The sequence below is a fragment of the Balaenoptera ricei genome, chromosome 2 (genome assembly GCF_028023285.1).
Source record: "Balaenoptera ricei isolate mBalRic1 chromosome 2, mBalRic1.hap2, whole genome shotgun sequence".
NCBI lineage: Eukaryota > Metazoa > Chordata > Mammalia > Artiodactyla > Balaenopteridae > Balaenoptera > Balaenoptera ricei.
The window spans coordinates 143,007,976-143,021,937 of NC_082640.1; the positions used below are offsets into that span (position 1 = coordinate 143,007,976).

Consider the following 13,962-nt stretch of genomic DNA (forward strand, 5'->3'; position numbering starts at 1 on the left):
TGTGTTGGGTCTTCGTTTCTGTGCGAGGGCTTTCTCTAGTTGCGGCAAGCGGGGGCCACTCTTCATCGCGGTGCCCAGGCTTCTCACTATCGCGGCCTGTCGTTGCGGAGCACAAGCTCCAGACGCGCAGGCTCAGTAGTTGTGGCTCACGGGCCTAGTTGCTCCGCGGCATGTGGGATCTTCCCAGACCAGGGCTCGAACCCGTGTTCCCTGCATTGGCAGGCAGATTCTCAACCACTGCGCCACCAGGGAAGCCCTACAAAGTAGTTTTACCTCCCTACTTATTCCTGCCCAAATTTCCCTTGAAAGTCCCAAGTGATGTCTTGGGATTGCATGGGCAAAGTGGAAACTCCCTTCTGCTTAAATAAGACTAAGATTTCTTGCAGCTATTTAGGAGTGGAAGAAAGATGTGCTGCTTATCTATTACTGCATAACAAACCATCCAAAAATCATAAAAATTATATGGAGTCAGAAATTCAAGTAGGGCTTGGCTGAGTGGTTCTTCTGCTCCGTGTAGTACTGACTTGGATCACTTAGTGGTATTTAGCTTGTGGCATGGATGGTCTGGGGCTCCAGAAGCCTTCATTCATATGTCTGGCACCTTGGTGGGGACAGTTGGAAGGCTGGGCCCAGCTGGTTCTCTCTTCCTCCCCATGTAGTCTCAAGGCCTCTCCACATGGTCTTTCCAGCAAGGTAGTTGGACTTCTCACATGGCAGCTTAGGGCTCTAAGATCAGTGGTTCCAAGAGACAGGAAGTGAAATTGCCTGTCTCTTACAGTCTGGGCCCAGAAATTGGCACAGTGTTACTTCTGGCATATCCTATTAGTCACGTCAGTCACAGAGCCCTCCCAGAATCAGAAGGAGGGGCACAGATCCCACCTGCCCATGTAAAGAGTGGCAAATGATTTATGGTCACCTTTAGTCTGTTATGAAAGCATTTGAATGCCATATGCTGGAAGAGATTACATGTCAACAGGAACAATGCAGACCTCTCATAAGCACAGTTATGTGCCAGATACTTTGTTAGAATAGCTGATTACATCTAGATCTGCAGTTGCAGATGTTTGTATAAACTTCCCCACTCCATTATTTGGGTGGAGAAGGTGGACCTGGAATCTTCCTTTGTCTTTTAGTTCTGTGAAATGCTTCTATTATACTTTCATCTCTGCCATCCCTGAAATGGTGGAGTAGGAGGTGTAATATGTTACTCATATATTACTCAAATCTCTACAGAACTCACCACTTCTGGGAAATCTTCCCTAGAAAAAACAGGAATAGCCTGCTTTCTCTCTATCTGCTAGAGAGATAGGTACTGTGTGTCTTTAAAACTTTTCCAAAATTAGAAAAAAGAGTTATTACACGCTAAAAGTCAGAAGGCAATCGCCAGTAAATTGCAGAGAGCGAGCAAGAAGGGAATACTCTTCAGGTAATAGTGTTACACTTTATCATTTTCAATAAAATTTAATTTCTTAGTTGTTAACCACTAGAGATACCTCACATGTTGGGAGTGCTAATCTTTTTTAGCAAGTTAGTTGCTGCTTCAGTAACATTAGAGAGTAGTAAGCAGCAACCAAGGTTAATTATATCTTAGGTTAATTATATCTGTTAATTATAGTTAATGATATTATATTATACTTAGATGGTACGTCTTAATTCCTAATAGGGCTTATCATGCATAACAGTTCTAGTAAGTCTTTGTTTTTACGTGAATAAATATGAAGCTTATAATGAAGAATGAAGTATCGAGGCACTTCCCTTTCAAAGTCAAAGTTCAATCACTCAGAGAAGTTGAAACAGCTGACACATTTATGCTTTTTTTTGTTTCAAACTATGGAACACAAAAATAAGTGATCCCTGACCATAAGAAGTGGTATATTTAGGGTAAACATGTCCCTAAGTTCCATCCACTTCTTGTCTTATGTACAAATGTACCTAAAAATTACTGTTTCTAAAATGACACTGAGGTTTTACTGAAATCATAAAAATGATAGAATTTAAAAATTCTAACCTAAAATCTGCTTTAGTACCAACCAGAGGAAATTAGATGGTTGTTTGTAGGCTAATCAAGAGTCCTTAAACTCCTTTATAGAAATGATACATTTCCCCTCTTTGTATTAAGAGACTAATGGCTACCCTCTTCAGTGAAGCTGGATCCTTTATCACAGGCTCAGGAGACAGCCAGAGGTTTAGAGATAGATTGCTTTGAGGGCACTGGAACCGCTGAGGTGCTAAGTAACCCTACCGAAAAAGAAAAAAGAGGGTGGCGCTTCTCGAGTTAAAATAAGACAGAATGCATCATTGGAGAACACAGTGGCTGAAGACTGGCAGAATTCTCAACATCTCAGGCTACCACATACTGTTCAGTTTTCATGTGTACTTTGGAGGCGCTCTAGAAAGCTCTGACAAAAAATAATTAGAATACAGATGTACAGTACATTTTTAGCCAGCCCATAGAAAGGTGACCCTGGTGGTGTAGGAACTGTTCTGATGTTCATTACTTAAAAATGGGTCTTGTTCCCCTTTGTCAGTATGTAGCAGGAGGTGTTAGTGATGAGTCCTAATTTTATGTGTCTCTATCCACCCTCTAAAAGGTTTTGAATTATTTTGAGCTCTCATAACATTGGAGGAGAGCCTGTGGGTGTTTTGTGTATGTTCTGGACAATGCCTAGCATTCTGCGAGAGACTGATAAGCAGTAAGTAATAAACACATCTCATTTGCCAGTGGACCAGGAAGATAGCTATCATTCTTTTAGCAAAGAGCAAACTAATAAGCAGGGATTCTGGCCAACCTTTCCTTTCCCCTGTAGCTTACAGTTATTTACCTGGGCTTAATGAATGGCCATCGGCTGGCAGACACAACAGCTTCACAATATTTGCACACAATTTATTTGGGTCCGTTTAAAATTTCTCTCTCTCTTTGGCTCCAGGGTTGCCCGAAGGAGAATTCAGAGAAAAACTCTTGAGACAGAGGAACGGATGATTTCGTTTTCTATTGATTTCTGGGGAGGAATCTGGGAGGGCTAGGTGAAATCGAGTACCATTTGCTTAAGGATAAAAAAAAAAAAAATCCATATATACACTAATATGTAAAATGGATAACTAATAAGAACCTGCTGTATAAAAAAATAAAATAAAATAAAATTCAAAAATTCAAAAAAAGAAAATCATAAGGAAGAGAAAAAAAAAAATCCAGTCTGAGGGGCCAGGTTGGAGGGCCATGCAAGACGAAACCAGTTTTGGGGGAAAGACAGAGAGAGACAGAGAGAGACAGAGAGAGGAGGGCTCCCGCACGAAGGGAATTCCGCTGAGCCTCGGGCCCCAGAGCTCCCACCTTCCACCTAGCTGCGGGACGTTATCTCGGGAGGAAAGCCCCGGAATCCCGAGCCCGCCAGACGCTGGGACTTACCCGAGCGCGCGGGAGAGCGCGCGGGGGCCGAGGCGGCGACGCCTGTCCCTTTAAGGGGCCGGTCTCCGGGCACCGCCGGCCCAGACGCCGGGACGTGCCGGGGCCGCCCCGCCCCGAAACCGCCCGTTTCCTGCCGGGAGGCGCGACGGCACCTGAGATACTGCGGCGGCGGCGGCCACTCGGAGCGGGCGGCCCGGGCTGTACTGCCGGTGCCGCCGCGTCTTTCCGGTAGCCTTCCTCGGCCGCGCAGGGTAAGGGAGAGCGGGCTGCGCCGGGCCCGGGCTCCGGCCGCGGGGACCGCGGAGAGGGGAGGGTTGCGCCGGCCGCGGGGTCGCAGGCAGACTGGAGGGCCGCGTCGGGCGGTGTGGGGGGGGGGCGCGGCCGTGGGGCTGGGACACCGCCCGCCGCCGCCCCCGCCGGGTAGGCCTCGGGCGCCGGGTCGCCGCCGCCGGGCTCCTGCTTGGGCCGGGCCACCGAGGCGGGCGGGCTCCGAGCGGCCTCTCGGCCTCTCGGCCTCGCCGGGCCGCCGCGGGCCCGATCCCGGTTCCGCCGCGGCGTCTCGTCCGAGGACGTCTCCCGAGGGCGAGGTCGGCCGGAGAGGGCCCTGGGGTGACCGAGGCGCCTATTTTTAGCCGGGCGTGAGGGCCCCCGGGAAGGAAGGCTGATTACCGCCTCCTCGGCCGGTGGACGGAGGGAGCGCGTCCCCGGAGGCCTCCCTGGGCGGGAGCTGGGCCACACTTACGCCATGCTGGAATTCCAGCCTTCGCCGCTCTTGGGGTACTGGGGGAAGCGGCGTTCGGCCCTTCCAGTGCCCCCTCCCGCCGCCCTGTGCTCGCCCCCGGGTCCTAGAGAGGGGCGGTTGGGCATGGGAAAGCAGCGTGAGGGCAGAGTTTGGAAAAAATCTGTGGACCGCCCTTGAGACTGGGGAAGTTATCCTTCCTCTCCCTGAGGGGTGTGTCTTCCTTAGTGATTCCCCCTCCCCCCTTCAGTCTCCAACAATGAGATTTTTGGCGTTGGGGACCTCGGCAGAAAACCCAACCGGCAGCCTAGAAAAGTCGTACGGTAATCCGACAACTGGTGTGGCATGTGCAGCACCGCGCGTCGGTCGTGAGGCAGCATGTGTACCAGAGACCGGCATCCCCAGACGCGGGGAGCGGCATCCTAACCTCGGCCAACTGCACCCTGATTAGGTTCAAGAGCGGGCTGTTTAATCTTAGCTCTTCCTTGTGGGCGGAAGCAGGAATCTAAATTCATGGTTGCGCCTATTCCAGAAAAGGATTCCTTAGCAGGTATCTGAATAAACACTGCTTAAAAAGCTGCAGTTGAAGTTAACTGTTCAAAGTTGTGCTTTTTCTGAGACGCTTTGTGGAAACGCTTGAGAAATTTAGACACCCTTAGCCTGCTAAAGATACACACCTTGGGGTGAACTAAACACTCTGAATTGTGTAGGAATTGTCTTAAAGTTTGAATTATTGGTTAATTAGGTTGCACTTCTCCCTGCCTCACCTAGCAGGTGAATGGCATCACTGTCTTCAGTCTGGCTAAAGTAGTTGCTGATGAGACTTATGATTGTCCCAAGAATAACACTGGAGTACTCTTGAGTTGCTCTGTGTTTTGGGGAGACATACCTTGCTATAAATACTTTCATATTTAATGTGTTCTCTGATAAACAAGCCCCCCCCCGCCCCACCCCCGACTCCCCACATCGTCTTGTTCAGGGATCTAACAAGAAATAACTGGGTTTATTGTTTGTAGATTCTAAGGAAAATTCATTAATTCACCCCTCTTTCCCATCCCCCAACATTGAGTTAGAAATGTCTTTTCTAATTTTGCAGCCTTAGCAGTGTAACCAACTCTATCAGGTGCACTTAGAGAATGAAGTGCTCTGTTTACCTTTGTGAGATTCATACTGAAACTTAAAATATAACAAAGCCTGATGAAATTTTTTCTTAAAAATATTAAACACTTTAAAATTATAAAAGATATTGAGTATTCTATAACCCTTTCTTGATGGCTCAGAGTCAACATTATGAAGAGCCATTAATTTATGAATTTGTTTCCAGTTTAGTTTTTTCTGTATCCTCCTTTAATATCATAGTCTCTTCTGCTTGATGCAAGTGTTTTCATCTGTCTCTCACTCCATGCCTTTTTCCAGGTTGTAGGCTTTAACCTGCTTTTAGTGGGGAGAACGTTTTAATAATTAGATGTTAAAGGACAGTCTGTATGACTTTTATAAAGGGCCTGAGAAGTGAAAGCTTTTTTGAGGCTTACTTTAAAGGACTTGTGTTAAGATTGATACTGTTGGTAACTTACCTTGAATTTTACTTGAATTATATGGAAGGTGTATTTTTAATTGCATACTTATTATAACTTTTTATAGCAAAGAAAGTTTTAATCTAAAAGATCTCACAATACTTTGTAAAAAATTTAAGTTGTTAATAAACGTAATGGTATGGGTTTCTTAGGAATCTGACCTAATGTGTAAAAAGGAAATGAAGAGAGACTATGCTTTTCAAGAACATTCGAACGTTTGAGGGTAACATCTTGTAAGCTGCTTTTTCTGTATACTGTTTATGTTTTTAGTTATTTTGCAGGTAAATCCAGAGGATACTTAGAGGCTAGAAGCAAGTAATTGTTTCTTTAGAAATGATCACTTTTATGCATAAATGAAGTTGAGTTTCATTGCTTCCTCTTTCAGTTTTTGTGAACATGACTTTGGGTGTTCTGATCTTAAAAATGTAGTTTATATACAAAGCACAGGTTAAACATTGGTTTGGATAAGAATATAAGCTATTTTTTTCTATAAACAGAAAATTAAACAGAAAGGGGAAAAACCTTTAGTACCATAACTAAGGAGTTTGATTTAACTTAATCTTCTGTATCTGAGCTCTAGAAAGAGAAAAGTAATGACAGTTTATAACTGTTTGCATGCCAGGGTGTTGAATTGGTGTTTAAATGTTTTTTTCGGTCTTTGAGTTTGATTGCAGTGTTATTTAGGCTTTTTTTTTTTTTTTTTTTAAAGCTTGATGGTATTCACATTGCTTAATTTGTGTCATGCTTTATTTGTTTATTTATTTATGGCTGTGTTGCTTCTTCGTTTCTGTGCGAGGGCTTTCTCTAGTTGCGGCAAGCGGGGTCCACTCCTCATCGCGGTGCGCGGGCCTCTCACTATCGCGGCCTCTCTTGTTGCGGAGCACAAGCTCCAGACGCGCAGGCTCAGCAATTGTGGCTCACGGGCCCAGCCACTCCGCGGCATGTGGGATCTTCCCAGACCAAGGCTCGAACCCGTGTCCCCCGCATTGGCAGGCAGACTCTAAACCACTGCGCCACCAGGGAAGCCCCTATTTAGGCTTTTAAAATTAATTTTTAAAATGGTATACGTTTTTAATTGGTTTTATCTTAAAAAGATAAAATAGGCAAAATAGTATACTTTTAGTACTAAGAATAGTTTTAGTAATGACTCCAGTAGGAAATCTGATACTCCTAGGAAATGTGTAAGAAGTGACCTCCTTTTAAAAAAGTTGTGATTTAGTATTTTACCTATCACCTTAACTACTACAGGCTGATTAAGAACTTCTAACCTCAAGTCTAGTTTCAGCAAAGTGATTTGTACACTAAGTGGAACTTAAATGAATTGTTTATACTCCCCTCCTTCCAGGACATTGCTTTTTGGGTTTCTCTTCTCACTAATTGCTCTGCTCATTCTGTGTTTATGATTCGTTCTCATTCTTGAAGTGCTCAATCCTTGGTTCACCTTTCTTTTTATACTCCTCTGGTGATCTCATCCAGTGTCATGGCTTTAAATACCTATATGCTGATGGCTTCCACTTTTATATCTACAGTCCAGACTTACCTCCTGTATTCTGTACGACCTGTTCTGAATTTCTGTTTGGATGTGAAGTAGTAAACTCAAACTAAAATTCCATGTTCCTCTTTAAACCTGCCGTAGGTGCAGGCTAATCCATCTTATTAGATGGCAGCTCTATCCAATATTCAGGTGAAAAGAAAAATGGAGTCATCCCTGACTTATCTCATTCATACTTGGCATTCTTGGCTCAATCTTATCTTGAAAATATATCCAGAATCAAATCACTTCTTACCACCTCCATTGCTCATTAGGCTAGTCCAAACCAGTCTTCTCTCTCTTGCCTATATTTCTGCAGTTAACCTCCTAATGGGGTTCTCTGCTTCTATCCTAGCTCTCTAAAGTCTTTTTCAACAGAGCAACCAGATCATACCACTTCTTTCCTCAAAACCCTGCAGTGACTTCCCATATGCAGAGTAAAATCCAAAGTCCTTATGGTCTACAAGGTCTTACAGAATCTGGATACTCCTACTCTCCCCATCCTCCCTTACCTCTCCTAAGTTAGCTACTACTCTGCCTCCTGCTTATTTCACTCCAGCCCCACTGGCTGTCTTAGAGCCTTTACAGTGGCTGTTACTCCTCCTTCAGTCATTTTTTCTGTAAGGTATCTACATGACTGATTGCCTTGTCTCCTTTAAATCTTTGCTCTTAAAATGTTTTTCAAAATGATCTGCCTTCTATTTAAAGCTGCACTTCCCTACTTATGAATTCTCTACCCTGTTCTGTTTTCCATAGCAATTGTCACCTTTCAACAAACTATATAATTTCCTTGTTGATCATGTTTATTATCTCTTCTCTCTGCCCCCAGACGTACGCTATAATGTAACCTCTATGAGGACAGGGCTTTTTGTCTCCTTTTGTTTATTGATGGATTCTAAGGGTTTAGGGCAGTGCTTGGCACATAACAGGTGCTCAATAAAGATTTATTAAAGATGTGTTTATTACAAGTGAATTAAAATCTTTATCCTGCAGTTTTTGTTTTTTTTTTTTACTGTGATGCATACTCATTTTTGGACACATGTAGTTTTCACTTTGCTCCTCTCCTAGGAGCAGTCAGAGAGCAGAAGAAAAGTGGCAGGGAACCTTTGGGAACCCCTTGGTGGAGGGAGTGATGTTTGAATGTGGCGGAGACTGTCTTACCTGTCCCACGTGATTAGGACCATTAGTTAGGTAATTTAAAAAGTTTGCTTAAAGCAAGAACTTGAGGTATCTGTGCACTTTGTTTTAATTTTAAGCATTTACTTTTACTTTTATTTGCCTCTCTTTTTATTTGGATCAATCTCTTGTCTTTGAGTAGGGGGTCTCCTGATCTTTTTTCTATACATCATTCCTTAAAAGCATTGTCTGTAATTTCTAGTATTGCTTTTTTTTGGTGTAATGAAACATTCGAACTTCAAAATCATTCTAGATTTTTCCAATCCTTATCAAGGCTTCCAAAGATTTAACTTAGTTTTCATAGAAATAACAGCTTTGTCTTTATTCTGTCATCTAATCGATTTATAGAAATAAGCAAATGTATAGGTGAGTAGGTTGCTAGCCAGAAGCATTTAGCTTTCTATAGACACTAGCCCATGTATTTTTAACCAAGGGGAGAAATGTCATTTAATCCAGTGAGAGGTCCTTTAAGATAGCTTCCATATTGAACAGTTTTCATGGGGGCCATAGGATCCTAGCTGCCTGCCATTACTAGAGGAGAATGTCATTTATCCACATTTCTTTATTTTTGGTTCTGAGTGACATCTGCAATTAGTTATCAGAACTTATATGATTTTTAGTAATTACTTTGTCAGGAGACCTGATGTTATGCTACATTCTCACTGGAAAATGTGGGATGATTATTATTTATTCTTACACATGAGTCATTTAAGTTGCCAAGGAAACAGTCTGGTCTGGAAGTCAGTAGTTAGGAGACCTACAGGTCTTAGACCTTATTAATTCTAAGGTTTGTGCAAGTTTCTTATTGCTCAGTTCTTTAATTATATAATGTGTGGTGTAAGTGGGAAGAGTGTGGGTGCTAGGGAGTCTGAAGAACTTGGGTTTGAATTTGGCTTTGCTAGTTAATACCACTTACTGTATGTGTGGATTTACTTGCCGGAAACTCATTTGCCTTGCTTATATTATCTTAGTAGTTGCTACATAAGTGATAGCTAACATTAGAGTGCTTATTTGTTGTAAGGCTTTGTAAATACTTAATGTACAGTATCATATTTATCCTCTCTGCATCCTAATGAGATAGATAGTATTTGGTGGAAACGAGGGAGGCAGGTTAAATAATTTGTCCAAAGACGAAGCAAATAAAAGGAGGAACCTGAATTTGAACTAGATATTCTGACTCTAGAGCCCATTCTCATACATTGAGCTGTTTCGTAAGAATGCTTTCTGAAAACAAGAGTAAGGCACTGTCTATGTGCAATTGTCTGATGTTAGGTATTAGAAAGCTACATTAAGGTTATAAAGATTTCTTTCCCCTGGAGTTAGAGAATTAACTCTTAAAGCTAGTGACTTAAATTTGAGAACTTAAAGTTTTCCAAGGAGAGAAAATAGTAAAAGCCATTTAAAACCAAATTCTATAAAGTGTTTTATAGAGAAAGCAATAGGTAGACTATGATCTTTTTAATTTACAAGAAATTTTTTCAGTCTTAATTCCTGGGTATGTGCATTATGAGTTTTACTGCCCTGTGATCTTGTATGCATTGCTCAGTGGTTATTTCAGAAAGGCCAACCCTGATCAGCAAAATGCATGTCCTCTTTATTCTTTGTCTCAGCCTTATTTTTCTTCACTGCATGATCAGTTATTACCTAACATTATAATATATGCTTGTTTATTTATATGCTTGATATCTGTTTCACCTCTAAGAATATAAGCACTATGAGGCGGGAACTTTCTTGCTCACCACTGTGAAGTATATTTCTGGCACTTAGGTAGTGCTCAGTTTAATGAATGAATCAATTGCCTGATGTTTGAAAATGATTGGGACTCATTGAGCCTTCTGCTTTACTTGTCATTTTTTTTCAAATATGAATACTTTAATAGGAAATATTATATAATTATTTCAGTTCCCAGTTTTCATTTTTTTGAAAAAGTACTTCATAATTTAACTACAGATTACCCACATGGCAATTATGTAAGTGAGGAGCTAGATATATCATGTATTTTAAGGAACTCTCCATATCTAGCCATATTTAAATGACAGATCTGGAGTAAGAAATAATGATTTAAAAAAGCATTGTCCAAATACAAAAAGGCATGTAATACGTTCCTTTAAGGCTTAAATAATGACTTAGGAAAGTTGTATCATTCCTTTCAGACACCACTGATTAAACGGATCATGAGAAAGTCAAACTAATAATGTTAAAATTTGTATGTATTCAAACAAACAAACTTGAGACTAGAATTTGAATCTTCCTGACTTGGATTACTGCTAATTTTGCCAATTGCTTTACTTGTCATTTGTGCCATCCACCTTCTCCATTAGCATGGCTAGTTGATTTACGTGCAATGCCATGGAAAGTGAGAGTTCAGGAATAAGGGTTTCAGGTTTACTCTTGGGAGTGGGATGGAAAACAAAATTTAATGCACGAATTTCAGCAAAAGTACTTCTTAGTACTAGTTAATCTTGGTTGATCAGCAATGTAAGTGTTCTGAATGAAATATATACATAAATTATTTAGTGATTGCATATGTTTAGATCTGGTTACCTTTGAAGTAAATTTGAACAAGCTAGGCTGTACTTTGAAAGCTCCCTAATGTTCTGAATGCTATGTTGTTGAACATTTAAAATGTTTCCTTAAACTTTTTTTAAAAATAAATTTATTTTTATTTGTTTTTGACTGCGTTGGGTCTTCATTGCTGTGCGTGGGCTTTCTCTAGTTGCGGTGAGCAGGGGCTACTCTTCGTGCGGTGCTTGGGCTTCTCATTGGGGTGGCTTCTTTTGTTGCGGAACATGGGCTCTAGGCGCGCAGCCTTCATTAGTTGTGGCACACGGGCTCAGTAGTTGTGGCTCGCGGGCTCTAGAGTGCAGGCTCAGTAGTTGTGGCGCATGGGCTTATTTGTTCCACGGCATGTGGGATCTTCCCAGACCAGGGCTTGAACCCATGTCCCCTGCGTTGGCAGGCAGATTCTTAACCACTGTGCCACCAGGGAGGTCCCTTAAATTTTTAATATCCATGCACAGGTTGAATTCATTTGTGTGCTTCTGGCCTGTACTTGTTTAGTTTATTGGGAAGTCATGTTCATTTGAAATGTGCTCCGTAATTATTTTACATAGTTTTCCTAACCTGGACATCTCAGGTTGGCTGAACATGATTTCTGTGATGTGAATTTCTCAAGCTTCTCATATAATTTGGTATTTTCGTTTCTGGGTATAGTTTCAGTTACTGTGGTGTATAATCCCTTTTTGTATCCTTTTTTTTTTTTTCTGTTTTTGAACACTAAATGGGATCCTTCTGTATGAGTTTATTTGCAACTTCCTTTTTCTCCTCAACTTTATTGTCCAGATATTCTTCCACCATCTTGTATATAGCTCTAATTCATTCACTTTCACTTCTACCTGGAGTTTCATTGTATGTAAATTTGCCGCCTTGTTTATTATCTGTTGATGGGCATTTGGGTAGTTTCCAGTTTTCTTTTGCTATTATAAACAGTTCTGCTATGAATACCTTGTATAGGTCTCTTGGTGCACTTGCATCCTTACTGTCTTTAGTACAGTGTTTTAAAAAACTTTTTTTGTTACTACTTACAATAAGAAATAAATTTTACATTATGAGACTCAATACATTATCAGATGTATACATATGTAACAAAGTTTCTTGGGGAAAAAAACCCCATGTGATGCTACTTCGTTTCATTAAGAATAAGAATGCTAATCAAGACCCACTAAGTTGATTTTTGCTACCCACTAATGTTGAGATTTGCAGTTTGAGTAAATTGTGTCGGACTTTATACCTAGTTGGGAGTGGAATTGCTGAATTGTAGGAGAGGTACATTTTCAGCTTTACTGTAGGTAGCGCTGAGTTGTTTTCCAATATAATTGTACCAGTTTATTCTCCTCACTAGTGTATACATGTGATGGCTCCACATTCTGGCCTATACAGTTGACCCTTGAACAACTTGGGGGGGTTCGGGATGCTGACTTCTGTGCACTTGAAATTCTGCCTATAATTTATAGTTGGCCCTCTGTATCCCCTGTTCCTCTCGATCCATGGTTTGGCATCACAAATTAAACTAACTGCATGTTGTATAGTACTGTAGTATTTACTATTGAAAAAAATCTGTGTATAACACCCTCACATTTCACTCCCGTGTTGTTCAAAAGTCTACTGTACTTGATGTTGGTAAATACTGAAGTTAGACAGCTTGTTGGGTTGAATTGATATCTTGTAGTTTGTGCATTTTTGCTTACTGAGGGGAGATGTCTTTTCAAATGTTTCCTGGCCATTTTTGTTTCCTTTTCTCAGAAATGACTGTTGGGTTTGTCTTTCTTTTTGATAGGACTTCTTTATATGTTCTGAATACTAATTCTCTGTGGATCATGTATCACAAATGTCTTTTCCCATTTTGTGGCTTGTCGTTTTCACTTTTGTATGGTTTCTTTGTTAATAAAAGTTAAACATTTTAATTTAGTTGAATTTCTCAGGATTTTCCTTTTATGGTTTGTACTTTGTGTCTTGTTTAAGAAATCCTTTCTTGCCTCAGGGTTATAAAGGTATTCGTGCATGTTGTCGTATAAAGTTCAGTGTTGCCTTTCACAATTGTTTTCCCAGGAATTGATTTTTGTTTCTTCCCTTCTATGCTGCTGTTTTCTTTTCTCCAAAGTTTCACTACTTAGCATTTCAGTTTTTTTTTTTAAGGACTAAAATGTGTGAATTTAGTAGATACTTTGAAGTAAATCTTTGAGTTAGTAGTATTATGTATTGTCCACACCTTGCTTTTAGAGTCATAGGTAAATAATTATGTAAGAATGTTAAGGTATGGATAGTTATCTAGTAAACTTTGAAGTCTTCACTCTCCCCCGACCCCCATATGACATTATAAATTTGTAAATATTTCAGGGATGCCAGTGTTTGCATGTGGTTTTCTTAAGTTGTTATGGACATTTGTTGTGAAGTAGTCTGGTTAGTTATTTTCTTAAAAGTTGCAGCTCTTTGTGCTTGATATTTTGCAGTTTTACCATAGAGCACTGTGAGTGTGGACCTATTTCTCTATATCTAACTAATACTCAGAGTATACATATAATCTGAGGAATCAGATTGTCTTCAGTTCTGGAAAATTCTCAGCTATTCAAATATTGCTTTTGTTATTTTTACTTTTCTTCTCTTTTGGTAGACCTATGTTGGAGTCTTTTAGTTTATCCTCTATTTTAATTGCTCTTTCAGTGTTGTTTTTTTTTTTTCTATGCCTTATACCAGGTGAATTTGGTACAGTGTAGCAATTTACTTTTTTCCTCTGCTACTGTCCAGCTTAGAGTTTATTCTGTCTATTGAGTCTACATGCCAGTATTTACAATTTTCATTTCTTAGATTTGAAATTGCTTTTTCATATATACCTGCCTGTTTCAGTTCTCTGTTTTTGTTTTATAACCGTTGTGCTATTTTATAAAAAAATTCCTTTATCTGACATCTTTAACATGTTCAAATTTTTAAATCTTTGTCAGACTGTTACATAAAACTAATACTATCTGGTGTGAATTCA

At 40.7% G+C, this 13,962-nt stretch overlaps 2 protein-coding genes across 7 annotated transcripts in view; one reads left to right on the forward strand and one right to left on the reverse strand.

Moving 5' to 3' along the window:
• Window positions 1-3,352: 3,352 nt before the first annotated feature.
• LOC132360161 (basic proline-rich protein-like) lies at window positions 3,353-4,660 on the reverse strand. Its single transcript, XM_059915229.1, has 2 exons — window positions 4,573-4,660; window positions 3,353-4,122 (listed from the first exon to the last, which is right to left on the reverse strand). Exons 1-2 carry the CDS (start codon window positions 4,658-4,660, stop codon window positions 3,353-3,355), a joined length of 858 nt encoding a protein of 285 aa, XP_059771212.1.
• KTN1 (kinectin 1) overlaps window positions 3,521-13,962 on the forward strand; it is a 130,932-nt gene continuing 120,490 nt past the window's right edge. For all 6 annotated transcript variants that reach the window (XM_059914286.1, XM_059914288.1, XM_059914287.1 and 3 more), the window contains exon 1: window positions 3,521-3,657. The gene's annotated coding sequence lies outside the window, so the exon portion shown is untranslated. The remainder of the gene's footprint in view (window positions 3,658-13,962) is intronic.

Excerpts from the sequence above, each read along its gene's own strand:
- LOC132360161 (XM_059915229.1), bottom strand. The coding sequence starts at position 4,660 with ATGAATTTAGATTCCTGCTTCCGCCCACAAGGAAGAGCTAAGATTAAA. Across the intron at positions 4,123-4,572 it reads TCAGGGTGCAGTTGGCCGAG|GGAGGCCTCCGGGGACGCGC; the intron begins GTTAGGATGCCG and ends GCTCCCGCCCAG.